Raw genomic sequence first — 24,320 nt, 5'->3', positions numbered from 1 at the left:
TTTTTTTTTTGTATTGGCAACAGTTTGGAAATGTGAGGACATTTCATAAAGCCATGATATTATTATTATTATTATTATTATTATTATTATTATTATTATTATTATTATTATTATTATTATTATTATTATTATTATTATCATCATCATCATCATTATCATATTTTTATGTCATTCAGGCATCAGTTTAAACATCTTTGCTGTTTGTTGTCGGTCAGTTGACGCCTCACTGCTTCCCTGAGCCAATAGGCTTTAGTGACTTGCAGTGAATGAAGTGAGGGAGGGGGGCGGCAGAGAGAGGCAGACAGACAGCGGTGGAAAGAGCGAGAGGGGGGGTGGAGCGAGCTGTGGAGGCAGCGGGAGAGAGAGCGCAGAGCATCCGTGTCAGAGAGGAGAGAAGCTCATCGTCGAACCACCAGCGGCTTGTTTTCAGGTAAAAACACCTTCAGCTTGTTTGTTTGGATGAATGCGGCTCGTTTTCAGGCGGCTGTTTGTGTGAGGATGAAGATGCTGAGGAAGAGGACCGAGGGGCGCTGCCCCCTGAACCCCCTGAAATAAAGCTGCTGTTTACTGGCAGCCTGTCTGAGCCGAGCCCGAACCAGAACCCGTCGGAAGCAGCGTCGTCTGTTTTTAACGGTGTGAACGGTCCCGCCTCGGTGTCTCTTTGCGGGTGCGGGTCTTCATTGTGTGCCCGCGGTCCAGCCCTTCATACGCACATTGGCACAAAGCGCAAACGGCGGCTGTCGCAGTTCGTCTCTGCTGTTTTTTTTATCTGTTTGGATCACAAACATCGCTGGGAGGTGTGAACTGAAGCTCTGCGGCTCGTTGTCTGGGCCACCTGCTCGTGTTTTTCTGTGATTTTGTGTCTCAGGTTTGGTTTGTTGTAAAATGGAGGCTGCATGGAGGAGGAGGAGGAGGAGGAGGATGCTGCCACGGCCTTCCTCCGCCTCTCACAGCCTGCTGGCGCACATCACATGGTGTTCACACACCCTTCAGATCCGAAAACAACCAGAACAACAGAACCACCAAACGGTCGGATCGAATAAGTGTGCAGGTTGTCTGCGGTGCTGAGTGTTTAAAACGTGCTTATTGTTGGTTATTACGGTGATTTCCATCAGTTTTCCCACAGAGGCTCAGTGTGAGTGATGCTCCAGTCTCTATAACCAAAGACCTGACCAGCACAAGGTCATTATTAACTCAGGTTAAAAGAATATTATCCAATAATTAATAACTCTACACCTCTTTTATTACTGCTGGGGCTGCTCACACATAACACATCTGTCCGTCCATCCATCATGTCATTACAATATTCCAGAAATACAACAGTAAGAATACCATCGAAGGAGACAAACATTCAGAAAGTAGAGAAGTTTAAAAGGAGAGATGTAACATCATTCCCCGTCGTTCTAATATTCATTATAAAACTCTGGTTTTGACTGACGGCATCACTTGTTTTGATCCTCTTCTGATGAACACTGATGAACATCTCCTTCAGTCATGTCGTGAAACTGACTCGCTCCGTCTGTGGAAAAGTGATGAGCTGCTCAGATTTGACTGTTTCAGCAGAGAGAAAGGTTTCAGGTCTTCAGAGAGAAAACTGTGAGACGTGAACTCTGAATCTTCTGTTCTCACCGTCCTCAGACACCAGATGGACTCTGGTTTGAAGAGCGTGAAGCTGCGTCACAGTTCAAGCAAAACTCAACACAAAATCCTCGTGGAAGACACGTTTAGGACTTTAAGAGAAGCTCGTCAGAATGTTTAAACTGTTAAACATCTCAATTTTGTAGTATTTTGTAGCCCTGGTTATTATACACACCTCTTCTTGGTGTGCTCGCCTTCATGTTGTGTGTGTGTGTGTGTGTGTGTGTGTGTGTGTGTGTGTCCTTGCTGACTCATACGGTCGTGTTGCGTAACCTTTGTCGTGGCCTCAGCTGAGTCCTGCTTCAGCTCCATTCAGACGGTGATTACTGTTGAGTTCAGGCAGGAATCAACCAGCTGAGGCCTCAGATTACATAAACCACATTACAGATACAATAATTACTCCGAGCAGAGAATTAAATCCACCAAAAGTCACCGCCCGCGGGGGGTTTCCATCACGTGCTGTTTTCATGTGTTATTGCTTTGTGATCTCGGCAGAACGAGCTTTGTTTTCGTGATCGCATAATAGCTGCTCTGGGATCAGCAGAAGACATTTTTACTCCACACAGTGTGTTTGCAGGTTGCAGCCGTCAGAGCTAACACCTAAACCTCCGTCATCAAACCGAAGAGCTGCTGTTCAAGCTGCATTCACAAGAAGTTTGACGTCAAATTTGATCGATCTGGATCGATCGATTGTGCTTTTCTACAGATCAGAATCCCGTCGGTGTGGATGTCTGATGCAACGGAGAGCAGCTGTTAGCTTAGCATGTAGCTGCAGACAGTAGCTGACTCATTAAAAACAACAGAGCTGCTGTTCGTGGGGATTAAACTGCAGAACTCAGACTGTAGAGACTCTCGTATTTGACCTACTGGCTGATCTGTGTGTGTGTGTGACAGAGAGAGGGAGAGTGTGTGTGTGTGTGTCTGTGTGCGTGCACTAAGCCTCCAAGATAACAGTTAAAGAGGATGTTACTGGTTGAACTGGCTTCCTGTACTGGGCAGGACTTTAATTGGCTGCTCTTCTCATCATGTGGCGTCGTTGAGGAACAGATTAATTAAGAATCAACTTTTCCTTCAGTGGGACTCAGATCTGATGGTCTCTGATCTGTGTGTTCATAGTGCACGATTATGCAGCGCACATTGTAAATTAACATCTAATGCTAATGTCCAGAGTCAGCGCAGGAAGAACTGAACACGGCTCCAGGCTACTGAATCTCAAACCTGCTCAGAGATTCAGATCTTTGTGGACGGTGACGGTTGAAAAATCAGCTGAGCCAATCAGAGCGTTGTAGGAGGGATTTAAAATGAACATCTTCTTCCTGTGAAGTGAAGCTGTGAGGGTTCGGGTTATGCTAACCTTAGCATGCAGGCTTAGAGTTATACTAACCCTTGCATGCATGGTTTGAGTTATGCTAACCCTTGCATGCATGGTTTGAGTTATGCTAACCCTTGCATGCATGGTTTGAGTTACGCTAACCCGAACCCGGACACAGAGAAACGGACACAGAAACGTGTGAGAACACGTTCTGAGCTGCCAAACAGAAACAACAAGTCAAGATGTTAATTTGATGAACAGCCTCCAGCACAGCTTCTGCACACAGATGAAAATATCAACCCCAACCTGGAGACCAGAGTTTGTGTTCCGTCACTATAACCAGGATCTATCCCTCAACTTAAATGAAATCGGTAAACCCTTTGGCACTGATCATTAAGATTTGAGCCAAGTGTTGATCCATTGCTGATTGTTGTTTTAGAAACGATCATTAATTGACACATCAGAATAATAAGGACAAAGCTGCCTTTACGATATTAAAACACTTTTTTGTCTTAAAATTGACCGCAGTGCAGGTCGAGTGATCCACGATCACATCTAGAGTGTCAGTGAATTAATCAGCCGCATTGAGACGATAAAAAATAAATAAATTCGTCTGCGTATTGTCCTCCCTCCTCGGATGTCGGATGACGGAGGAGAAGATGGACGGTTTGGTGATGGAGGGAGTGGCTGCTGGGTGGATTTCGGCGTCTCGTCCATTTGCTAAAGTGGAGAGTAGATTTAATCCAGTCAGGCCTGTCGCCAGCTAATGATGGACAGGGAGCGTGAGCATTAGCCTTTTTAGCTACTGCCATTATCAGTAGGATGCAGTGGGTCAATTAGCTCTCTCTCTTTCACACACACACACACACACACACACACACACACACTCCAGAGCTAAACATAGCACTGGTCTGGTGATGCAGAACAGAAACAAGGAAAAGAAGGAGGCGCACCATCAGGCTGGCAGCCACGTCAGACCAAACCGCCGTTTTAACCTGAATCCTCGCCACGCCCTCTGAGTGCAGCTGTGTGCAGGTTCATGTGTCCTGGACCTGGTTCACGCAGGATAAGTCTGAGCTGCTTGATTGGATGGCTGTGAGACCTACTGGCTGTTTATAACTCACGGTTCTCGTCAGTTGTTGTGGTGCCGGTGTGAACGGTGACACGTTTTCCTGTGCCGTTGTTTCACCATTAATCGTTTTTTCATCTTAATCTGTGTCATGTTTTGGATAATATGTGAAGAGGCTGGATGTTTTAGGAGGAGGAACAAAATGCTGAGGTTCAGGTGTGTGTTTCAGCCACGTTAAAGAGTCGTTGTCTCTCAGGTCGTGTCAATGCACAGTGATTCAGTATTCATGTTATCAATACTCGTAATCTCTGCTTATACAGACACAAAAGCTGAAACATTTTCCATCATTAAAGGTTCCCTGCTTCCTCTCTCACAGGCCCAGCTGCAGCATCCCTCATCATGACTAAAGAGGAGAACCTGGAGGTGCAGGAGAAGGAGAGGCACGACCGGGAGGAGCAGGAGGAGGGGAGGGTCCAGAGAGAGGACGAGGAGGCGCTGACCGAGGAGGAGGAGGAGGAAGAGGACAAAGAGGAAGAAGAGGAGGAGGAGGAGGAGGAGGAATATGAACTGGAAGAGAGGGAGGGGCAGGAGAGGGCAGAGGTGGAAGACGACGAGGAGGACGAGCAGGAGGAGGAGGAGCGGGAGGAGAGAGAGGAGCGCGAGGAGGAGGAGGATCCGCCAGCCGGCCGGGAGTGTGACGCCGAGCCGGAGCCGGAGCCTCTGTCAGTGTCCGAGTACCAGAGTCCAGTTCACGAGCCACGCCGCCGAGCCATGGTGCACCCCTCTGCCCAGGCACCGCTGCCCAAAGACTACAGTACGTCATACCACCTTAAATACACGCTGTCATACTGCCTTAAATACACACTGCTGCACCACCTTCAATACTGCACAGTCATACCACCTTAAATACATGCTGTCATACCGCCTTAAATACACACTGCTACACCACCTTCAATACTGCACAATCATACCACCTTAAATACACACTGTCATACCACCTTAAATACATGCTATCATCCTGCCTTAAATATATACTTTTAGACGGCCTTCAGTACCATCATACCACCTTAAAATACACACTGTTACACCACCTTCAATACTATAAAATGTCATACCACCTTAAATACACACTATTACATCACCAATACTGTAATAAACTAACTAAACACTGTTGTACCACCTTAAGTATGATACTCTAATTCCCAAAGACTATGGTACATCATGCCACTTTAAATGAACACTGTTATACCACCTTAAATACCCACTGTCATTACACCCAGGCACCCCTTATCGAAGGCATACTACCTGAAACAGACACTGCCACAACCTCCTGTCCAGACACAGCTACCCATAAACTATGGTATACCACCTTAAATGCATACTGTCATACATCTTTGCTCAGGCATACAGTACTTCACCTAAACACTGCAGTGGCTCATACCACCTTAAATACGTAATGTTGTACTCTCCAACCAGGCAGTGTTGTGTAAGGACAGCGGTACATCACATTGACTTAAATCTGTACTCGCACCGTTGAGCAAAGACCACAGTGTACCATACCACCTTAAAATGCTGCTGTCTGCAACAGACATTCAGTGCTTTCACATTCAGCAATGACCTCGTTTTAAAGGAGTCACACAAACAGTAACACTGAGGTGTCGCCATTTTCACTTTGCTGTTGATCAGAATAATTCAGCTGAGCTCAAAACAGTTGAGTTGTCATGAAGTGAAACCGGCAGCATTAAGCAGGCCTCAGAGTTCTGCTCTGATTCCCATAAAACAGCATCGACAGAATGTCCATGTGGCTGCAAACGTTCAGATACACGAAGCCGTGAAGTGAAAGCTCAGAGGACGGTCGCCGCACGCCGTCTGTGAGAGCTTTGATCGAACGGCAGCTTCGAGGAGCTCTGGAACGACTGCTGTGTGGACGACGGGCTCATTGGTATTCATCAGACCCGCTCAGAGTGGGCCAGCTCCATTATACACTGTGTGTGTGTGTGTGTGTGTGTGTCTGTTATCCACACAGAGAACACAACCCTCCTCGACAACGACCATTCGCTGATATTTGTTTGTCAGGGTCTAGTTTAAATGAAGGTTAACGGGAGCCTGAGGTCGGACCGGCGGATTGATGTGGGGTCACGTGATGTGGGGTGATGTTTGCTCTGTTGTGATGAAGAGGCAGCTGAGGTTCAAGGTGAAGCTCTCGGTTTACCTGTTGATCCACTTTCCGATCCTCAGCCCTGGTCACGAGCTTTGCGTAACGTCACGTGACCCCTGCAGGGTAGCTGGTCTCACCTTCACCCTCGTTCACACAAGGACTCAAACGTTAGAGGTGCAACAGGCTGCCATTCATTTTTAATGGAGGCACCAAAAAGGAGCCTGGCGCCGTCCACTGTGATTCAATTCTGGCCTGGGAATGCTTCAGGACCCCCAGAGAAGACCTGGAGGACGTGGCTAGAGAGGAGGACGCATGCATGGGCGACCTCGCCTAGCCTGCTGTCACCATGATCCAGACCTGGATCAGCAGCAGAATTCTGGATGGATGGATCAGAAGAATCAGGAAAATAAAACCAGAACTCTCTGGTGCCTGGATGGACCGCATCAGATGAAACCACAGTCTGCAGTGGGACCACTCTGTCATCCACTGAAGGACTCCTGAGCTGTAGACCGTCAGGAAACGTGCCGTTTGGTGATTGCAGATACTCTGTGAAATGAAATCTGCCTCTGAGCTCAGACTGCAGAGCTGGCAGGAAGAGAAACTGCAGAGCTCACAGGTTCCTCCTGATTTGATGAGGGTGGCCGAAACCTCTTGGCACCACCGTCTCCAGTGATCTGTTGTTTCCCTAACGTGCCTCCTCTCTCCTCAGCTTTGTTCTGCTCTGTTTCTCTTTCCTCATTTTCACCTTATCTGTCTCCAGCCTTCACCTTCTTCGACCCCAATGACCCGGCCTGTCTGGAGATCCTCATGGATCCCCGGACCACCATCCCGGAGCTGTTCGCCATCGTGCGTCAGTGGGTTCCCCAGGTGCAGCACAAGATCGACGTAATCGGCAACGAGGTGAGAACACGCATCAACAACGCTGTTCTTCAGCTTGAGTTCACGCCGCTCGCTGAAAGTCAAACACAGTTCACGAAAAACACAAAACCAAGTTCCACAAACAGGCTGCTGTATAATCGACTTGAACCTGGTCTGAGTCCCCTCTGGGCTGCAGAGCTCTGAATAAGCTGTAATGGATTTACAGCTTCCTTCAGATAGCAGAGACTGGCGAGCATCACGGGCCTGCTGGATCCGAACGAGCGCACTCGTCTCTGTCGCCGTCGGCTACTGACTGCAGAGAAACAGACACGCTTAATCTGTTTTTCAGATGATCCACAGCAGATTTAAACCCCGAGTTACATGCGACCCTGATGTTTCTTGCCTGTTAGCGAGGGTTAAGGGGAAGCTAAAGCTAACGAAGCTAACAGTAACTGCAGCTCTCTATTGTCTGGTGGCTCAAACCTCTAAGCGGCCGTGTTTAACTGTACTGCCTGCTCTAGTTGTTCAGGCCTGCAGCCTGAATCTGTACTCGGTTGTCATTGTCACAATGACCCAGATTCAATCCTCTGGACACACACACACACACACACACACACAGATAATGAACAATGGCGTCCACTGAGCAGCCTGGAGCTGGTGTCAGAGCTGTAAGGGCGAAGCCTGAAAGCGAAACTCGTTATTTTCAAGGCGTGAATTGTAATCTGGATGTAATAAAAACCAGGTTCAGGTGAAAGCTGCACCAGTGGGACTGCTGAACAGGTTTTAAAGCATTACAGGTACGCAGGTGTGGTGGAGCTGGTTTTTTACCTGCTGCACAGCTTCACTGTGTGCGCGCTGACTTTTGCCAGGCGATAATGCAGTTGGTTTGGATTCTTCACCTGTATTAACTGAATTAATTAAATGCATCATTTTAGCTGCAGGATCGTGGGTACACATTGATTTGATTGATATATTTATATATATATTTATAAGGTCGCTCTGCCTCTGGTGCAGCAAGGTATTAAGTTTAATCATTTTTAAACACACTGTACTCGTGTTTTGCACAGTTCGATGTCGTTTCAGATATCTGCACCTCCTCTTGTCTCCGATTCTCAGCCTTTAGTAAATCTAGCCGGCGACTGGACTCTTTGGCCAATCACAGGTCATTTCAGAGATGGGGCGTTCCTATTGGCCGCTCCAGAAATGTGTTGGCCGAGTCTCACTGCCTGATTCAATGGAGAAAAGTGATTTTCTGCTGCATCGTGCAGAAAATCCTGCAACTTCTGATAAATTTCCAGTACAGCAGTGTTTAGTACAAAACACATGTGGGCTGCGATGCACTGGGGGGGGGGGTCTCTGAGGAGATGAGTCGTAGCGAGAGAGGTCTTGGCGAGGCCCTGTGAGGCGTGAGGTGTCACGGGCCAGCCGACTCTTTGCAGCGTTATGGGTGTCTGTGGCGACATTCCCAGGAAACAGCTAGTGATGCGTTTTCCATCATCCAACAGTGGTTGGCCCACAAGAAAGGGTAGGCGGAGCTAAAGCAGCAGACTCGCTCTTCAAGTCGCTTGTGCGTGAAGCAACACACGGTTTTTCTTTAGTCTGTAAGCAGTTGCTATGGCCAAAGATTGATGACTACAGACAATTAAACTTCAAAACAAGCCAACCGACTGACGTCACACAGGAAGTGAGGTTTAAAAACACGCCTGTAGTCACCGCCACAGGTCGGTGCCTCCAAAGAAAACGACACAGAGAACTTCGAGACCATTGCTTTAACAGACATGGCACTGATGTACATCTGTTGCCTGGAGACGTGATCTAATTTAACCGAGTGGGGACCTCCTCTATGTCCAAAATAGGTGAGTCCCCACAATGTGAGTAACACAAGCACACACACAAACATGGTGGTAATGACCCAGTTAAACTGGCTGCACGCACTCGAAAAGAGCGAGCGAGCATAGAGAGAGTGGTGCAGAGGGAGAGAGAGAGAGAGTGATAGGAAGTGACTGAGGCTCGACCATGACTCAGCAGGAAGCGGAGTCCGCCTGGAGGAGTGAACTGTGACGGAGTGATGGAGGGAAGCCTCAGACGACGGCCGTCACGCTCGGTGCACCGGCTGAAGCCAAACTGGAACTTCAGCTTCGTTTCCAGACGTTTAAAAACCTCAGAATCACGTTCGCGGGTTTAATAAATAACTAAAAGTGCATCCAGACCCCATTCAGCAGAACATCAGGTGGTTCACTCCACACCTCGAGATAAGGATTTCATGTTTTAATCTTTATCTAATCATTAGTGGCACGAGGCAATTCACTATGGAGGCGAGTGGCTCGAGCCGCGTTTTTTCTTCTTATTTTTCATCTTCCGCCAGAATTTCGGCGTGTAACTCGTCCCGCAGCGTTGAGAAAACCCTCGCAAACTATATATCAAAACGTGCGTCTTGATCGGAAATGGTGTGCTCTGTAGTTATGACAGGATTCGTTAATAATTCGCAAAGTTATTCGCAAAAAACTGCGAAAAATTTCCCATAAGAAATGAATGGATAATTTTGTCGGCTCAAAATGAACCTCGGCTCACTTTTTGATATCTCTTATGGTTTTCGATCCCTGACCGTCTGAAGACCATAAAGTTTCTCAAAAAATGCTCAGAATTTCTGCCCCTAGAGTGGGTGATGTCATCAGCTGGAGTGCGAGAGGCAGTGAGAAATCGCCTGAATTTTTTTTTTTTAATTGCCATGAACTCCAAACGGTGAATAGGAGACACATAATGTTTGGATCCTTTTGTAGACAAACGTCTCTTCTTGCCTCTGATTTCAATTTTAAAGGGTTAGCCCCCACCAAATTTAAATAAAGAGGGATTTTGCACCAGCTGCCCCGCTCTGCTGCTCGTTACTGGGCTCTGCTGAGGCCTGATAACGAGCCATTCATTTGAATCAGGTGTGCTGGAGCAGGGATACGTCTAAAACATGCAGGGCAGCGGTACTCCAGGACCAGGCTTGAGAAACACTGGTATAGATAACACCAGCAGCCCCCTCGTGCCACTGTCAAAATTGAATTGTCTAGTCTCTTATTATGATTGTTTATTTCATATTTGTCTTTTGAATGTAAAAGGTTAATGATGCGTTCATGTCATATTGCCTGGACTGTAATTACGAGCATCAGAGTTGAAAAAAGGTTCATGTCAGCCTCAGAGTTTGGGTGTCAGGACGTTCTGACAGCTACATGTGTATGAGGACCGTGTGCTGGTCGAGTGGTGTCTTTGAGCCGCTGTCCGTCGTGTCTTCTCAGATCCTGAAGCGTGGCTGCCACGTGAACGACCGCGACGGCCTGACCGACATGACGCTGCTCCACTACAGCTGCAAGGCTGGAGCACACGGAGTCGGTAAGATGCTCATCAGACATGGATCCAGTCAGGATTAGTCTGCTGTTATTTAATCTGCTGTGAAGCCGGATCTGATCTCAGTTCGGTCCTCGCCGTGTGTGCAGGCGACCCGGCGGCAGCGCTGCGTCTCAGCAGCCAGCTGATCTCTCTGGGCGCCGACGTGAGTCTGAGGAGCCGCTGGACCAACATGAACGCTCTGCACTACGCCGCTTACTTCGACGTCCCAGAACTGATCCGAGTCCTGCTCAAAGCCAGCAAACCCAGAGGTGCACACACACACACACACACACACACACACACCACATCATTAACAATCATCAGCTCCTCATTGTAAATGTTCAAAGCTGCAGCTCAGGAGCGGTTCTTACTGTTGTTATTATGGTTCATATTTTTGATAACAGACCTCCTCCTCCTCCTCCTCCTCTTCTTCTTCCTCTTGTGTCTCCACAGTGTTGAACTCCACTTGCAGTGATTTCCACTACGGCACAGCTCTCCACATCGCTGCCTCCAACCTCTGTCTGGGTGCAGTCAAGTGTCTGTTAGAGCACGGCGCCAACCCCAGCGTCCGGGTAAAAATGCTTCACCTGACGTTGTTTCTGGGGTTGATATTTACCTGCAGCTTGATTCTCGCTCTGAATCATCAGTCTGTTTCACTTCACTCTCTGTGTGACGCTGTGGAAATGTCATCATGGTGTCTTCCTCTTTCCCTTCTTTGCCTCTGCAGAACGATAAGGGTCTGGTTCCAGCAGACGTGGTTCCTGACCCCATGGACATGAGTCTGGACAAGGCGGAGGCAGCCATGGTGGCCAAAGAGCTGAAGCAGCTGCTTCTGGACGCCGTCCCTCTGAGCTGCAACCTTCCCAGAGCCACACTGCCCAACTACGACAACATCCCAGGAAACCTGATGCTGTCCTCGCTGGGCCTGAAGCTCGGCGAGCGCGTGCAGCTGGACGACATGAAGGTCAGACGCACAAATGGAAAACAACCTTAAAATGTAGTTAAATGGTGGAAGGAGGCGTTTCCTCGTCTGGTTGGATTGTATGAACATCAAAGATGAAGCGTGCACAGAAACAGCTGAGATGTCTCAGTGGGAAACCAGTGTTTCCAGCAGTGTAACCAGCTGAAACTGGTTATTTACTGAAGGAGCAGCTTGTTCTGACACATTTAAATCCACGTAATAATAATCAGCATGTACCAAATCAGCTAACCGAGAGGACTGAACGGGATCTAACTTATGTCTAAAAAAAAACTAGAAATAAAACCTGACTGAGCTGCTCTGCTTTACCTAAATAATAGATCGAATAGATGTTATGTAAAGAACGTGGAAGTGGAAGCTATCAGTGAGCGTCACCCTACAGGGGATAAATGTCCGACCAAAGGTTTCTGAAGAGCTCAGAGAGGACGGCATGTTCAACACAAAGGCACTGGGTCGCACATCGGAAAGAAAAGTGACAGAGAATAAAAGGCTGGAAGTGAAACAGCTGCAGCAGCTGTTTTTCAAACATTTCTCAGACCTTTGTGATGTGATACTGTCATCGATATATATGGATAAAGGTGTTTTTAAGATCTGATAACAGTATATGAGTCCAGTTCTAAAAGACACAACATAAACAACACTGATTATGGCGTCTTACAGCTAAAGAATCAGCTTGTCAGCACCCTCTGGTGGACAAACTCTGGAATGCAGTCACTGTTTTTAAACGATCTCAGACTTAGCGTAGCATTTCTGCATTGCGCCGGACTGTTTGTATTTCCTGTTAAATCGGTGAAAGCACAGGTGCTCTGCGCCTGACAGACGAAGGTTTGGGCTTGTGTTGTGTGATGGCTGCCACTTTGTCCTCCACACTGCTGCATGAGCTCTGAACAGTGTGTTCTCACTGTGTAGCTCCAGAGAGACCAGAGCAGAGACGACAGCCCGGCTGCAAACCTCAAACAGGTTGGTTGGACCGGGCTGGAACTGAACTGAACTGACTCACCACTCTGACGCCAACTTCCTGTCACATGCCAAATCAAAATCTGTGCAGCATCACTCGGTGTGTAGAGGCTTCACTTCTAACCGGAGAACGTCTCCTCTGTCTCTGTCAGACCGGCACTCTGAGGTTTTGTGGGACCACAGAGTTCGCCAGCGGCCAGTGGGTCGGCGTGGAGCTCGACGAGCCGGAGGGGAAAAACGACGGCAGCGTGGGCGGCGTCCGCTACTTCATCTGCCCTCCTAAACTAGGTAACAGCTGCTGCCATGGTGCCTTTGAGCAAGACACTGGACCCCTGCAAAAGGAGCCCCAGAGGGTTTTTCAATCCCGGGCTGTTGATTCCAGTGGAAACTTACTGGACTTGATCAGACCGGGTCTCTGTGTCTGCTGGCTTTGAGGTTTCACTGTGTTTGTCTTTTGCAGGGATTTTTGCTCCGGTGTCAAAGATCTCCAAGGCTGTGGATCAGACGCCGTCATCTGTCACCTCCACCCCCCGAACCCCCCGCATAGACCTGGCCTCCCGTCTGGCTGGAAAGACCAAGAAGGAGAAAGAGAAGAAGGAGAAGGAGCGAGAGAAAGGTAGCCAAATATCGCATCTCTTCAAACTGGACTTGTGTGTTTGCATCAGCTGTTAGCGGCGTGTCTATGATGCGAGTGTGTTCGGTGTGTGTTCGCAGCCCAGAGGAAGAAGACGTCAGTAGCCAGTCTGGATCCGGAGGGACTGAACGTGGAGGTCGGAGATCAGGTCCTGGTGGCCGGACAGAAAAACGGCATCGTCCGCTTCTACGGCAAGACGGACTTCGCTCCAGGTCGGTGGGCTGGTCTGCAGCTGATTGGCTCAGCGGGCTAGTTAGCAGCACGCAGCTAATTAAAAATGAAGCTGTGTCGCCTGTTTGATGGGTGTTTGTGCAGTAAGATAATCATCGTGACAAGCTAACATTCCAAGTGCTAATGATAAATATTAGCATTCTAGCATGTAACTGTGTGTAAAGTACTCACATGGCAGCATGTGCAGTGGAGCTCCAGCTGAGTTTAGTCTGATGGTGTAGGCAGCCTTTTCATTAGCTGTCATCACATGGGGTTTCGTCTTCCTCTCACAGGCCTCTTAGTGTGACTGTAGTCTTCAGTGTGAGTTGAACTGTGACGATAAGCCTGTTTCAAACAGCCGTAGACCAGCTGTGACCCCACCTGTCCGTGTCCCCGCAGGTTACTGGTTCGGCATCGAGTTGGATCAACCGACGGGAAAACACGACGGCTCGGTGTTTGGAGTCCGCTACTTCAGCTGCCTCCCCAAATATGGAGTGTTTGCTCCGCCCTCCCGTGTCCAGAGGTAAGCATGTGGTCAAAGTCGGGTTCTGATCGTTGTCTGAGTAATCATATTGTGTCAAGTTTATTAATGCAGCTTTGGTGCATGAAGCAAATAGTCTGAGGTTTGATTACATTAAAGCTGACATGAAAGTCTAAACAGCAGCGTGGTGCTGCGTCGTGGTCCTTTATGAATCAGGAAAACTGACTGTGGTTGTTCTCGTTGTCTTGTCAGAATCGGAGGCCCTAAAGACGGCTCACAGAACGACAAATCCATGGTGAAGAAAGTCCACCAGGTCACCAGTGAGTGTCTTTCATTGTTGCATCAGACCTACAGGAAGGCGTGTGAGGCTCACAGCTTTATTACGACTTGATGATCATGGTTTCATGGTTTTCATCAGTTGTTGGGCTTGGCTTTACATCTGAGAATCACAACATGAGCCATCAGACAGGTCTAAACGAGCCCAGTTTAACCCAGTTTAACCCAGTTATCTCAACCTAAAGGTTCCAGGTGACTCGCTTCTGACCGCTAACGAGCTTAACTTTGTACCTGCTACCTGAATTTAATTCAGTTGTGAGATTGTATGAAAACAGTCTGTTCAGGTACGTGTGTCTTTAGACATTTAAACTTGTGTTCTGATACCGTGTTCTGATTGGTTAAACCTGGAAATTGAGCTTTGTGTTGCGATTAGCTCTCACTGACCTTTATATCCAAAGCTAACATCGCTAACAGGCTGCTCTCTGGTTGTTTGTGTCCCGCAGTGTCACAGCCCAAACGCAACTTCAACACCATGCGCTCTCCTAAAGACCTGACCTCTGAGAGCTCCATATCCAGGTGAGAGCAGAGAGCAGGTAGACTGTTGCTAACCTGTCAGGCCCCGTTCACACCACAGCTGAAGATATTCAGATACTCCATGTGGGTTTATGCTGCGTTCATGTCTCTGCGGATTAAAGGTGGAGATGGAAAAGATCTCTTTTTCTGTAAGATTCAGTCCAAAGTGACGTGAACGCAGACTGTAAATGTTCACACCTGATGTTCCTCAGGTGTGGTTTGTGGTTAGGAGGTGGTGTAAACATGCCCTAACTTTACGTTTCAGTGAAACTTCCTCTTCCTCCTTCTCCTCCGGCTCTTCTTCTTCGCCCGCCCTTCCCTTTTTCTTCTCCTCACTCATGCTCCTTCCTTGTCTTCGCCTCCTCTTCCTTATCCTCGCTCCATCTCCCTCCCTCTCCTCCTCCAGGTTGCTGTTCTGCTGCTGGTTTCCGTGGATGCTGCGTGCTGAGATGCAGTCCTAACCACGCCCTCCTTCTTCTCCTCCACCAGATCGATCTCTCTGCTCCTCTCTCTCTTCATCTTTTACTTTTGCTTTCCTCCGTGAGTCTCTGCAGACTTTCGCTGTCGTCAGTCAAACCACTGGTAGTGAAACTCCGCCCCTCTTCTCTCGCAGCCCAAATCCGTCTAATTTAGCCGTTCTATAGCAACATCTATAGTGCCTTGTATCTGATCAAAATGTCCTGCTTTCCTTTAATGAAGCTGAGAATCCAGCTCTGCTAAAGCAATTCCCCTAAAATATTCTCTTTATCTCATTTTGCTTCAGTTCTCATCTCATTGTCTCGGCTTGGTATTCGTTCATGTTGTGTCTTTATTTGGGGCAGAAAAACGGCTGTTTGCTTTCTTTAAGGAGAAAAAACGACCACACCGCGTTAGCTTCTGCTGCTACACGTTTTCTTTTAGCTGCTACTTGATTTGGCTCTCACCAAATTCTGAACGAACCAGCGGCAGCGAGCTTCGAATTAGGAAACAACGCTGATGTTTAAACTCTGGGTTTGTGGTTCAAAAATGTCTGCACAAAATGTACTCTGCAGACGTCCCTGAACGCTAACAGCTGCAACATCCGCCGCCTGCACGTTATTCTGAGTCCTGAGGGGACGACGTTGAATTTTCCAAACACACCTTGTGGCTTTGATTCAAAGTGTTTGTAGAAAACCGGATATCAAGCCGCCGCTTCGTGAATCCTCTCTCTCGTGTCGACTCCGGCTCCCCACCCACTGCAGCACTGATCCTGTTCAGTTTCGTCCGTGGACTAACCTGCAAACCGTGGCTTTATAAGAGCCACACACCGGTCTGTCCACTCAGAGGACGTGGTTCCACCTGTGACAGGAAGTCAGTACTCAGAAAACTTCGTAGACTGTCGACTGTGTGGCGACCTTTCATCACCTGCATGCTTTAACCTCAGATGTCAGACTGAAAACAGGGTTAACCAGTTATCATAGTGTTACACTTCTATTTTTTTATCTTTCAGACGGGTGAAGCAGGCAGAATTTCACTGTTTGGTTCTTGGTCCTATGTGAAATGTCTCACACGTGGACTCTGTAGGTAACGCGGGTGCCGAAATTTTATTACAGGAAGTCGAACTCAATGAAGTTTGTCTGAAAGTTTGACAGTTGAGCCAGATAACTTAGTCTTTAATAGATGAAGCCAAATACAAACATTAGTCCACCTAGTTAAAGTACAGTATGTTCTAGAAATCCCCTGAAGAGCTGCAAACAGGCCCAAAACGACGAGTGTCTTCAGCCCCCCCACACGTCATATTCATGTTTTTGTGTTGCCGCCGTCACATCTGAAAAGCTGAATTTTGGAGTTGAATATTTGTTTTTGATAATCAGCTGTACAGCTCCTCATCAAACCTCCATCTCCTCCATCTTTTTAGTCTTAACGCAGAAAGTCAAACCCCGGATAAACCCCCCCCCCCCCCCCCCCCTTCTCTCATCCTTCTCTCTCCATTTAAAAGACTTCAGTATGTGTTGTGAACGTGAGCATCTGCGAAAAGACAAAAACACAGTCAATCGAAACTTACGTATGTGCTTAATGTTAAAATCTCATAACTGAAAACAGCAATATGTCAGCCGTGTACCTGGTTCCTGTGTTAATGCTTCTGTACACTCTGTCAGCACATGAATACAGAGAGACGAACGCGCTCGCGCTCTGACGGCCGAGGCTGTCGGCGCCGAGACGCTCCAAACTAACGAACGTTCAGAGGCTTTCAGGTTGAGAAAATAACCTGTACTGTTCACCTGTGCAGGTGCATTTACGCCGAGTGACTGAGTGTGAGTTCCTTCAGCACCTTTAGCCAAAAACAAATGCATTTACCCAGCTGTGGAAATCCAAAGTTGTTCATCTAAATCCAGGGCTGATGTTGCAGGCATTGCAAGGTTTCGCAGGTAACATCCTCAGTTTAGGACTGCGGGTGGATGTTCACCTGTACTCAGACAGGTGGAGTTTGTGTAACAGCTCCAGAAAGACTTGATTTCTGTTTTTTTGTTGGATGTGAAACTAGCATATCCAGCTACATGTTACCTGAGCCGTAAAACTTTATCCACGCCTGTCTGCGTCAGTCTAAACTGTGGTTTGGAATCATAAAAATCTCTAACTGAGGACTGGACCTGAAAATTATCAGTCATTTTTACAGAATTTATGAGATTTATTTGGCGAGTTTTTCTCTCAGCTGCTCTTTGAGCGCTGCAGCGTCGGCTAAAGGAAACACTTTGTGGTTGCTCCTGCACACTGCTGTTGATGATTGTTCTTTTTGTTGCCGTAGAATCAGCTTTAACATTATGCTAATGAAACTGCCGCGCTTTGACTCGTCAGGTGTTCGGTTTAGCTCAGCCAGCTGCGGAGTTTAATCAGCTGCGATCGACACAAAGCTTTTCATTCTAGCTAAAGCTCAAAGCTTAGCTCTGAGCGTTGCTGCTGAAGGAGACAGCGGAAGGCTCATCCAGCTCCTGAGCTTTGTTGCGAGTTGTGTGTTGAGTTTTGCGTGGTTTCCTGATTGGTGAACACAGAACTGATCAGCTTGGCATTTTAAACACAAACTCGTGGCCTGCCCGACACTCTGCAGTTCACCTAGCAGGGGGAAAGCCGCGGTCAGTTAACAATCCAGGGCTCCTGCCTGTCCTGAAAAAAACTAGAATTCGGTAAGCTAGTTTTCCAGGCTTGAACGTTTCCTTAAAAATGACATGATTTCCCAAAAAGTACAATCAAGTTGGTAGAAACATTTCAGAATTTCCCAAATGCATTGTCATACAATCTCCCTGCAAATTCCAGCTTTGCTGAGACCAGATGAAGTTGAATTTGTGTACACTGAATTCTTGTAAATTTCACACTTAATTGATCATATTAAATTAACTTAATGTCAACTCTTTTTGAAAATCCAAATTTTGGACTCACACTCCAGTTTTAGCCACTTTTCTGAACTGTAGCACAGACTCTAAGTTATTGAAACTGTGCTTAAGATGTTCTGGACGACAGTTTCTTGTAAATGTGAGAATCTATATGTCACGATAACACGATATGCAGACGACTCACAGCTTTACCTTCCTGCTTTGATGCTGTTCGCTCCTTCCTCTGCTACTCCATCCAAACCTGAGCAGAAGAGCCTGATGAACTAAAGAAACTCCACATGTTGTAGTTTGCATCTGTTCATAATTTCACACACGGGAAATGTTTTGCTACAAATAAACTGCTGCAGCACGCTAATCGTTGCTAAAGCTCCACAGAGTCAGGACCTGCTGACTCCTTCATCCTAGACGTCAGTGGACCACAGTGATGGTGAGGTTTGTCTTTGTACAGTAAACGTACAGTACAGTCAGTGTCCCAGTGAAGCCTCTGTTGGGTTGAACATAGTGTTCTTACTGCTGTGTAAATGTGGAGCTTTCTCTGGTTTGGCCAGTAAGTGTCACTAGTGAGTCACTGGTTAATCATGTCACTACAAACAAAACGTTAAATAAGCTTTCCTCATTACATATTCTCTATTTGTTCTGCTCAATTTAAAGGACTGTACTGGTTTTGCCTGTTTTAGCTCTTTAACTACAAAATAGTGTACGTGTACTTATTTCCTGACGATTCACAGCCAAAACCTTCCTTCAGGTTTTAGATTTTTGTCCTCATTTCTAAGAAAATCATTGTGAAACCAACTGCAGAACTTAACATAACATTTAGTCGTTTTTATATCATTTGTCTCCCCCTGGTGGCGTATTTAAGAATTTCATGACATCTGAGACTTAATGGCGTTCTGCTGTGTTGACACAAAATCAAACCAAGAAGATAAACAATGTGCAAATACTGAATTTGGACATCTATTACATCAAAAAGGTTGCAGCAAGATCAATTAATGCCTCGCTTCAACACGCCAAAAATCACATGACCACCACAAACAAGGCTGTGTTTGTTAAAGCAATAATATTTTCTGCATGGAGCTCAGTCTCCATCCATCCATTCACTGACAAACCTCGTCCAGCTGCACACAGAGCTTTAAATCAGTATCATGCCTGGTCTGAGAGAAATGTCACAAATTAGTCACATGGCTAAAATAACTCAAGAAGCTGTCCACAGTTTCTATAAAATGATCGCTGTGTCATCAGATTTGTGGTTAGCTCTGCTCAACATAGAGGCAGATGTGAGACCATTTATAATCTGACTCACTCAGTCATCATTTTCTTGGGTGTAACCCTTCCATACACCTGTAGTACCAAGAGTTCACCAGTAGAAGTCGCTACCTTGATAGTTTGCCTTCAAACACCTCAAAATGATTCAGTGCTTCAGAGTCTCAAATCTCCGTAAAATGATTTTCATGTCAACGACAGCTGCGTGTAAAGAAGGAGATCAGTGAAAAACTGATGGATCGTTTGGAAGATGATCATCAGGGATGTGAAGCTGATTTGTAGCCGACGAACTAAAACATTCAGAATCACTGGTTTGGTCCTTTAAATCTTCTATAATCGATCGGTGTACGTGTCTGAGAATATAACGTTGAACTCATTCTCATAGAAACTAACTCAGCACTGTTTGAACATTAATACGTCTTAAGAATAAACAGTATATAGCCTATTTTTTGATAACTTCACTAAGTGTACTTTTTGTTTTGTAGTGCGTGTGTGTTGCTTTGTGTTCGGTTACAGTCCGTGTGTGTGTGAATCACTCCTGTTTGAAACGTGAAGCTGACGGACGTTAAAGAGGAAACAGGAGAGAGCGAGCATCGGACGTCCTCATCCTGACAGACACTCACTGCATGCTCTCTATCTCTCTCTGTCACTTCCCTTCTCAGTATTTTCTGGTTTGAGTTTTTCAGTGTGTGTATCTTCTTCTCATCAGCATGGAAGTGCTTCTAATATTAACAGTGAAATGAATATAATAAAGACTTTGATGTTGTTTTTCTACCTCTCCTGTTCATTGCTTTGACTCACACAAAACAGTTTGGAGGTTGAGTTTCTTAGTTGGAATTTATTTTGTACTTTACAAAATATTACAAAGAACTTATAAAAGGTGCACTTTATAGTTAGTGTATTATAAATTGGACCTTTAAAGTGTAAATTTCAGAGACTTTTAATAGTAATAAAAAGGTGTACTCATGCTCAAGTCCTTTGTAAAACATTATTAGCAGCTTAATTAAAGTCTAATTTCACTTCATTTGAAGTATATTGAAGAATATTTCCAGCACATTGGTGATATAATACAATTGTACTGCGAGTGTGTTTTATATGTTCATGATTTTCACTGGTGGACTTCAGTTCACTTAAAGTTTGGAGGGAAAAAAAGTACTAATTCAGCAACTATTTCCTCTTCAAGTGTACTCAAGTATTGACAAGCCCGGAGGCACAAGGTTTCAGGACTCAGAATGCAGACCACAGACAACTCAGCGAGGTTTCAAAATAAAGGAAATTTATTAACTCAAAGCGCTCAGGATAAATGACAAAATGCAAACTAAGAAATGTAACAAAGTGCAACAGAAAACGCTAAGGATAACTAGACGAGAAAAAGAACAAAACTATCAAAGGCTTAAAGATGGCTCGACAACAAAGTATCAAACAAAAGGTACAAGGCTGGACTAATAACTAGACTTACAGGGACACAGAAGACAAGGATCATGGAACGCCAGATAGCAAGGCAAGTACAGGACAAGGCACGAGACAATCTGGCACAGGACAAAGGGAGACGCAGACTATATATACACGAGGTAACAATAAACAGGTGGAGACAATTAGGGGGGGGTAGACAATCAGACCGGCGGGAAACACACCGGGAAGTCAAGGGCCTGAAACAAGAGGAGAGTTAGGTTTCACAATAAAACAGGAAGTGCAAGACAAGACATGACGCTCGTGAACAAAGCACATTAACACATCTGACGAGACATGACAAGTATTACTCAAGTGGTACTCAAGGACTACCTGAGTACACTTTAGTATATGACAAAAATAGCGCAAAGTGTACATTCTTCAAAAAGTGTAATGTATTATTTTTGAATTGTATTTTAATTCAAATGATGTCGAAGAAAAATGACGATTATTGCTTTAAACTCAGTGTTTCCTAAAGTAAAACCAACAAGTTCTCCCTCAGAATCCGAACACTGTTTGAATTTCAACCAACAGAAAACTGATTTTTGTATCATCTGCAAATCAGAAACATAAAATTTGTGTATGAAGTAAACAAAAATGGGCACGATACTGAAGAAACCCACAAGTAACCTTCAGTGATTTTATAATACTCATCTCAAAATGTTGTCGTCTGTTTTATGTTGTTTTAATGTTAGACTGTTTTATATACTGACAGATAGTTTTCAGCACATATTTTATAACCTTATCATGAGATTTGGATGTAAAATCTCAATCTGTAAAGTAACTTTATCTCACAAATTATGTTATTAAAGTATTAAGTAACAATGTGCTCAAGTTGTACCTCAAATTGTACATAAATACACAACTTATGTAGTAATTGTTAATTCCACCACTGCCTGGAAAAGACAAAAAACAGATAACGTGTAACACTGACACCTAGTGGTCAAGTCTCAGCACAGTTTTAATAGTGCAATCAACCAAAAAAAGTTACAAACCTGTTTATGGAAATGGAACTGGCACTAGATTTATAGGCTGTTTTCCCAGAGTGCTTCAGCACAAAGTGCTTCATAGATCATGTCGGGATTCAGTTTGTACAAATGTTACTGAAACATCTTTCATACAGCTAATAAAGACAAAAAAAAACCCAACACAGGACTGAAGTCATGTCATGATAACTACATTTATTTCTTAACGAAAGCCCTCGAGGTTACAAACAGTGCTTGTGTTTAAAACCTACAAACAGCATCTTTAATACACTGATTCCATAAATTACATAGAAATTGAAAAAAATAATTTAAAGGTATAAAACTACAAGTCTCTCTGTAGAGAATAAAGTGGGCCAAACATGTCACAGTCCTCCAGAGTTTAAAGTTTCAGACTGTCCCAGCGGCCTCTGAATGCATCATCACAGTAAAATGTCCTGTTGGGTCACCAGCAGTCACAAACTGTTTTAACGGGAAAGCAAACATCCATCCTGCCGAAGTGCCGCTGAGCAGGATACAGTCAGCTGACCTTTGACCTCTGAGTCCCTGAACCAGATGAGTCTGATCTCTGAGCGGCTGGGGGACCCTCTGTCAGCTTCATAGGAAGGGGGTGAAGAGCTTCCTCTCTGCTCAAACGCTGCCGGGACGGGAGGGAGAGCTGACCTTTGACCCGCTGCGCTGCCGCTTCCTCCTGGCTCTGCGGTTCTTAAACCACACCTGAAACACACATGAGAGCGTTAACTGCATGATCTGAAGTGTTAACAGAACAAGAACAATAAAAGTTTTTTTTCTCATGTATTCCATTACACCGAGTCTCACACGAAACCCCAAATCTGACTTAAATTTAATGAAAATCAGTGGATGTTGGCCGGAAAATGAAGTCCGTCTTTTTGATGGAGAACAAATTAAATTGAAATGCGTAATTTATTTCTAAATCACTTTTAACAAAGCCTCTGTCAGAAGTAGCCTAATCAACATAAATATGAATTATAGGATGTCAAACAATAATTTGACTTGATTTGCGTCATGCGTAAAATGGAACGTGGAGAGCTTTTACGCAGCTGCCTGAGCCGCAGCCCGCAGCGGCCTCACAGCGCATCGTGTCGTCGGACTCACCCTGACGGTCTCCTCGCTCAGCCCGGTGCTCCTCGCCACCTCCGCACGCGCCTCCACCGCCGGGTACTGTGTGAGCTCGAACAGCGCCTCGAGCCGTTTGGTCTGACTGTCGGTGAAGACCGTCCTCATCCGGGACTTCTGACGCAGCTGCGGATGCGCGGACACGCCGGTGTGCTGGTAGCCATGGTAACCTGCCAACTGCTGAGCGTCTGGTAAAGAAGAGAGAAACATTTCAAAGATTTAGTCAAGAAGCAGAAACTGAAATCTATTTTCATCCATATTTTATTTTACTGTCACTTTGAAGCCCGAGCTGAGCGTCTGATCTGTATTCACTTCATGTGAAATTAAACTTTTAAGAAAAGTCTGAAAGTTTCTCTTGAACTGATGAAACTAGCAATATTTTAAATTATGTTAGATTAAAGTTTGTGTGAGCAACAGTCATTAGCGTACCTGCAGAGTCCTGACTGATGAAGTGCACGAAAACTCCGGAGTCTGAATAAACGCTGCTGAAGTCTGTGTGATGGAAACCGGCTCCATACGGGCAAAGCGCCTCTCCAAAGCTCATCCCTCTGTGCTGCAGGCAGCCTGGCATCGGCACCGGGACCGGGACCGGCGCAGGAGGTCTGAAGCTCCCGGAGTCCAGTCTAAATCCGTCAGGGACTCCCGGGAGATATCCGTCCGGTGAGAAGCGCATGACCGGCGGCTTGAGTCCGAGCTGCGGGGAGAGGATGCGCTCGATGCTGAAGTCCGACACTCTGCTTCCGTCCATCCTCACACTTGACTGCTGCTGCTGAGGCCTGTGAGCTGTGAGAGACCCGCAGAGTCCAGTTTTAAAGTGACGCGCGGAGCCGCATCAAACAGCTGGCGGCTCTTTAATATGTTAATGACAGCTTGAAGTCAGACCTCCTGAACTCTTTGACTCTTTGAACTGAAGGTGAAAACTGTTCATTTCACTGGAATCACTTTAATGTGCTCATTTCATCTCATTCAGCTGCTCATTCTCTTCAAACGGCTTCATCATCACTGGGCCGAAGTGCGCGTGGGTCTGTTAAGATGTTATTCCTTCAAAACGCTCTTATTTTATTGGACAGCTGTTTCCTTCCCATTAAGTCTTTTCGTCATAGTTTTTAATCCTGTTTTTAATCATTTTTAGAGAAAAATATGACACATTTTATCTCATCACATGTTATATTAATGACTTCATCATAGAATTTGTGTAATATGTGATTTAAAAGCTGGGATTTAAATATCCATGATGTCTTCTTGTCTACAAACTTTTGTCAGAATAGATATGATTTTATTTTCTTATTTTCCAGAGATGATGTGTCGACAGGAGAAAATGGAAACTTTAAAACTTTAAAAGTGTCTAAATTTGCCCTGGAAGCATCTGCAGGATTATCTCCTGGTTCAGGTTTATCTCCTGGTTCAGGTTTATCTCCTGGTTGATGCTATAAAACACAAAGTTCACAGTTTCTCTGTTGTTTCTGTTTTTCACCTCCTGATGTTTGAGTTCACACATGAAACTTTTCCTGCAGGTTCTCTGTAGAATGACCTGCAGTGACGGTCTGTGGCCTGCAGATGTCAGCAGTGTTGTTTGATGTAATCAACAGAAACGCGCGCGTACACGAAGCAAATAGACGTCACACGT

At 45.8% G+C, this 24,320-nt stretch overlaps 2 protein-coding genes across 2 annotated transcripts; one reads left to right on the top strand and one right to left on the bottom strand.

The window, feature by feature from the left end:
• Positions 1-325: 325 nt before the first annotated feature.
• Positions 326-19,898, top strand: clip3 (CAP-GLY domain containing linker protein 3). The gene is made up of 15 exons (XM_041940350.1): positions 326-430; positions 4,396-4,833; positions 6,938-7,077; positions 10,317-10,410; positions 10,515-10,676; positions 10,861-10,979; positions 11,135-11,371; positions 12,296-12,346; positions 12,496-12,631; positions 12,804-12,959; positions 13,058-13,189; positions 13,587-13,710; positions 13,921-13,988; positions 14,448-14,520; positions 14,924-19,898. Exons 2-15 carry the CDS (start codon positions 4,419-4,421, stop codon positions 14,976-14,978), a joined length of 1,962 nt encoding a protein of 653 aa, XP_041796284.1. The 5' UTR covers positions 326-430; positions 4,396-4,418; the 3' UTR covers positions 14,979-19,898.
• Positions 19,899-22,186: 2,288 nt separating this feature from the next.
• dharma lies at positions 22,187-23,441 on the bottom strand. Its single transcript, XM_041939940.1, has 3 exons — positions 23,123-23,441; positions 22,673-22,881; positions 22,187-22,273 (listed from the first exon to the last, which is right to left on the bottom strand). Exons 1-3 carry the CDS (start codon positions 23,439-23,441, stop codon positions 22,187-22,189), a joined length of 615 nt encoding a protein of 204 aa, XP_041795874.1.
• Positions 23,442-24,320: the final 879 nt, after the last annotated feature.

This window comes from Chelmon rostratus, chromosome 7 (assembly GCF_017976325.1).
Source record: "Chelmon rostratus isolate fCheRos1 chromosome 7, fCheRos1.pri, whole genome shotgun sequence".
Taxonomy (NCBI): Eukaryota; Metazoa; Chordata; class Actinopteri; order Chaetodontiformes; family Chaetodontidae; genus Chelmon; species Chelmon rostratus.
This window is presented reverse-complemented; position numbering and strand designations above follow the sequence as displayed.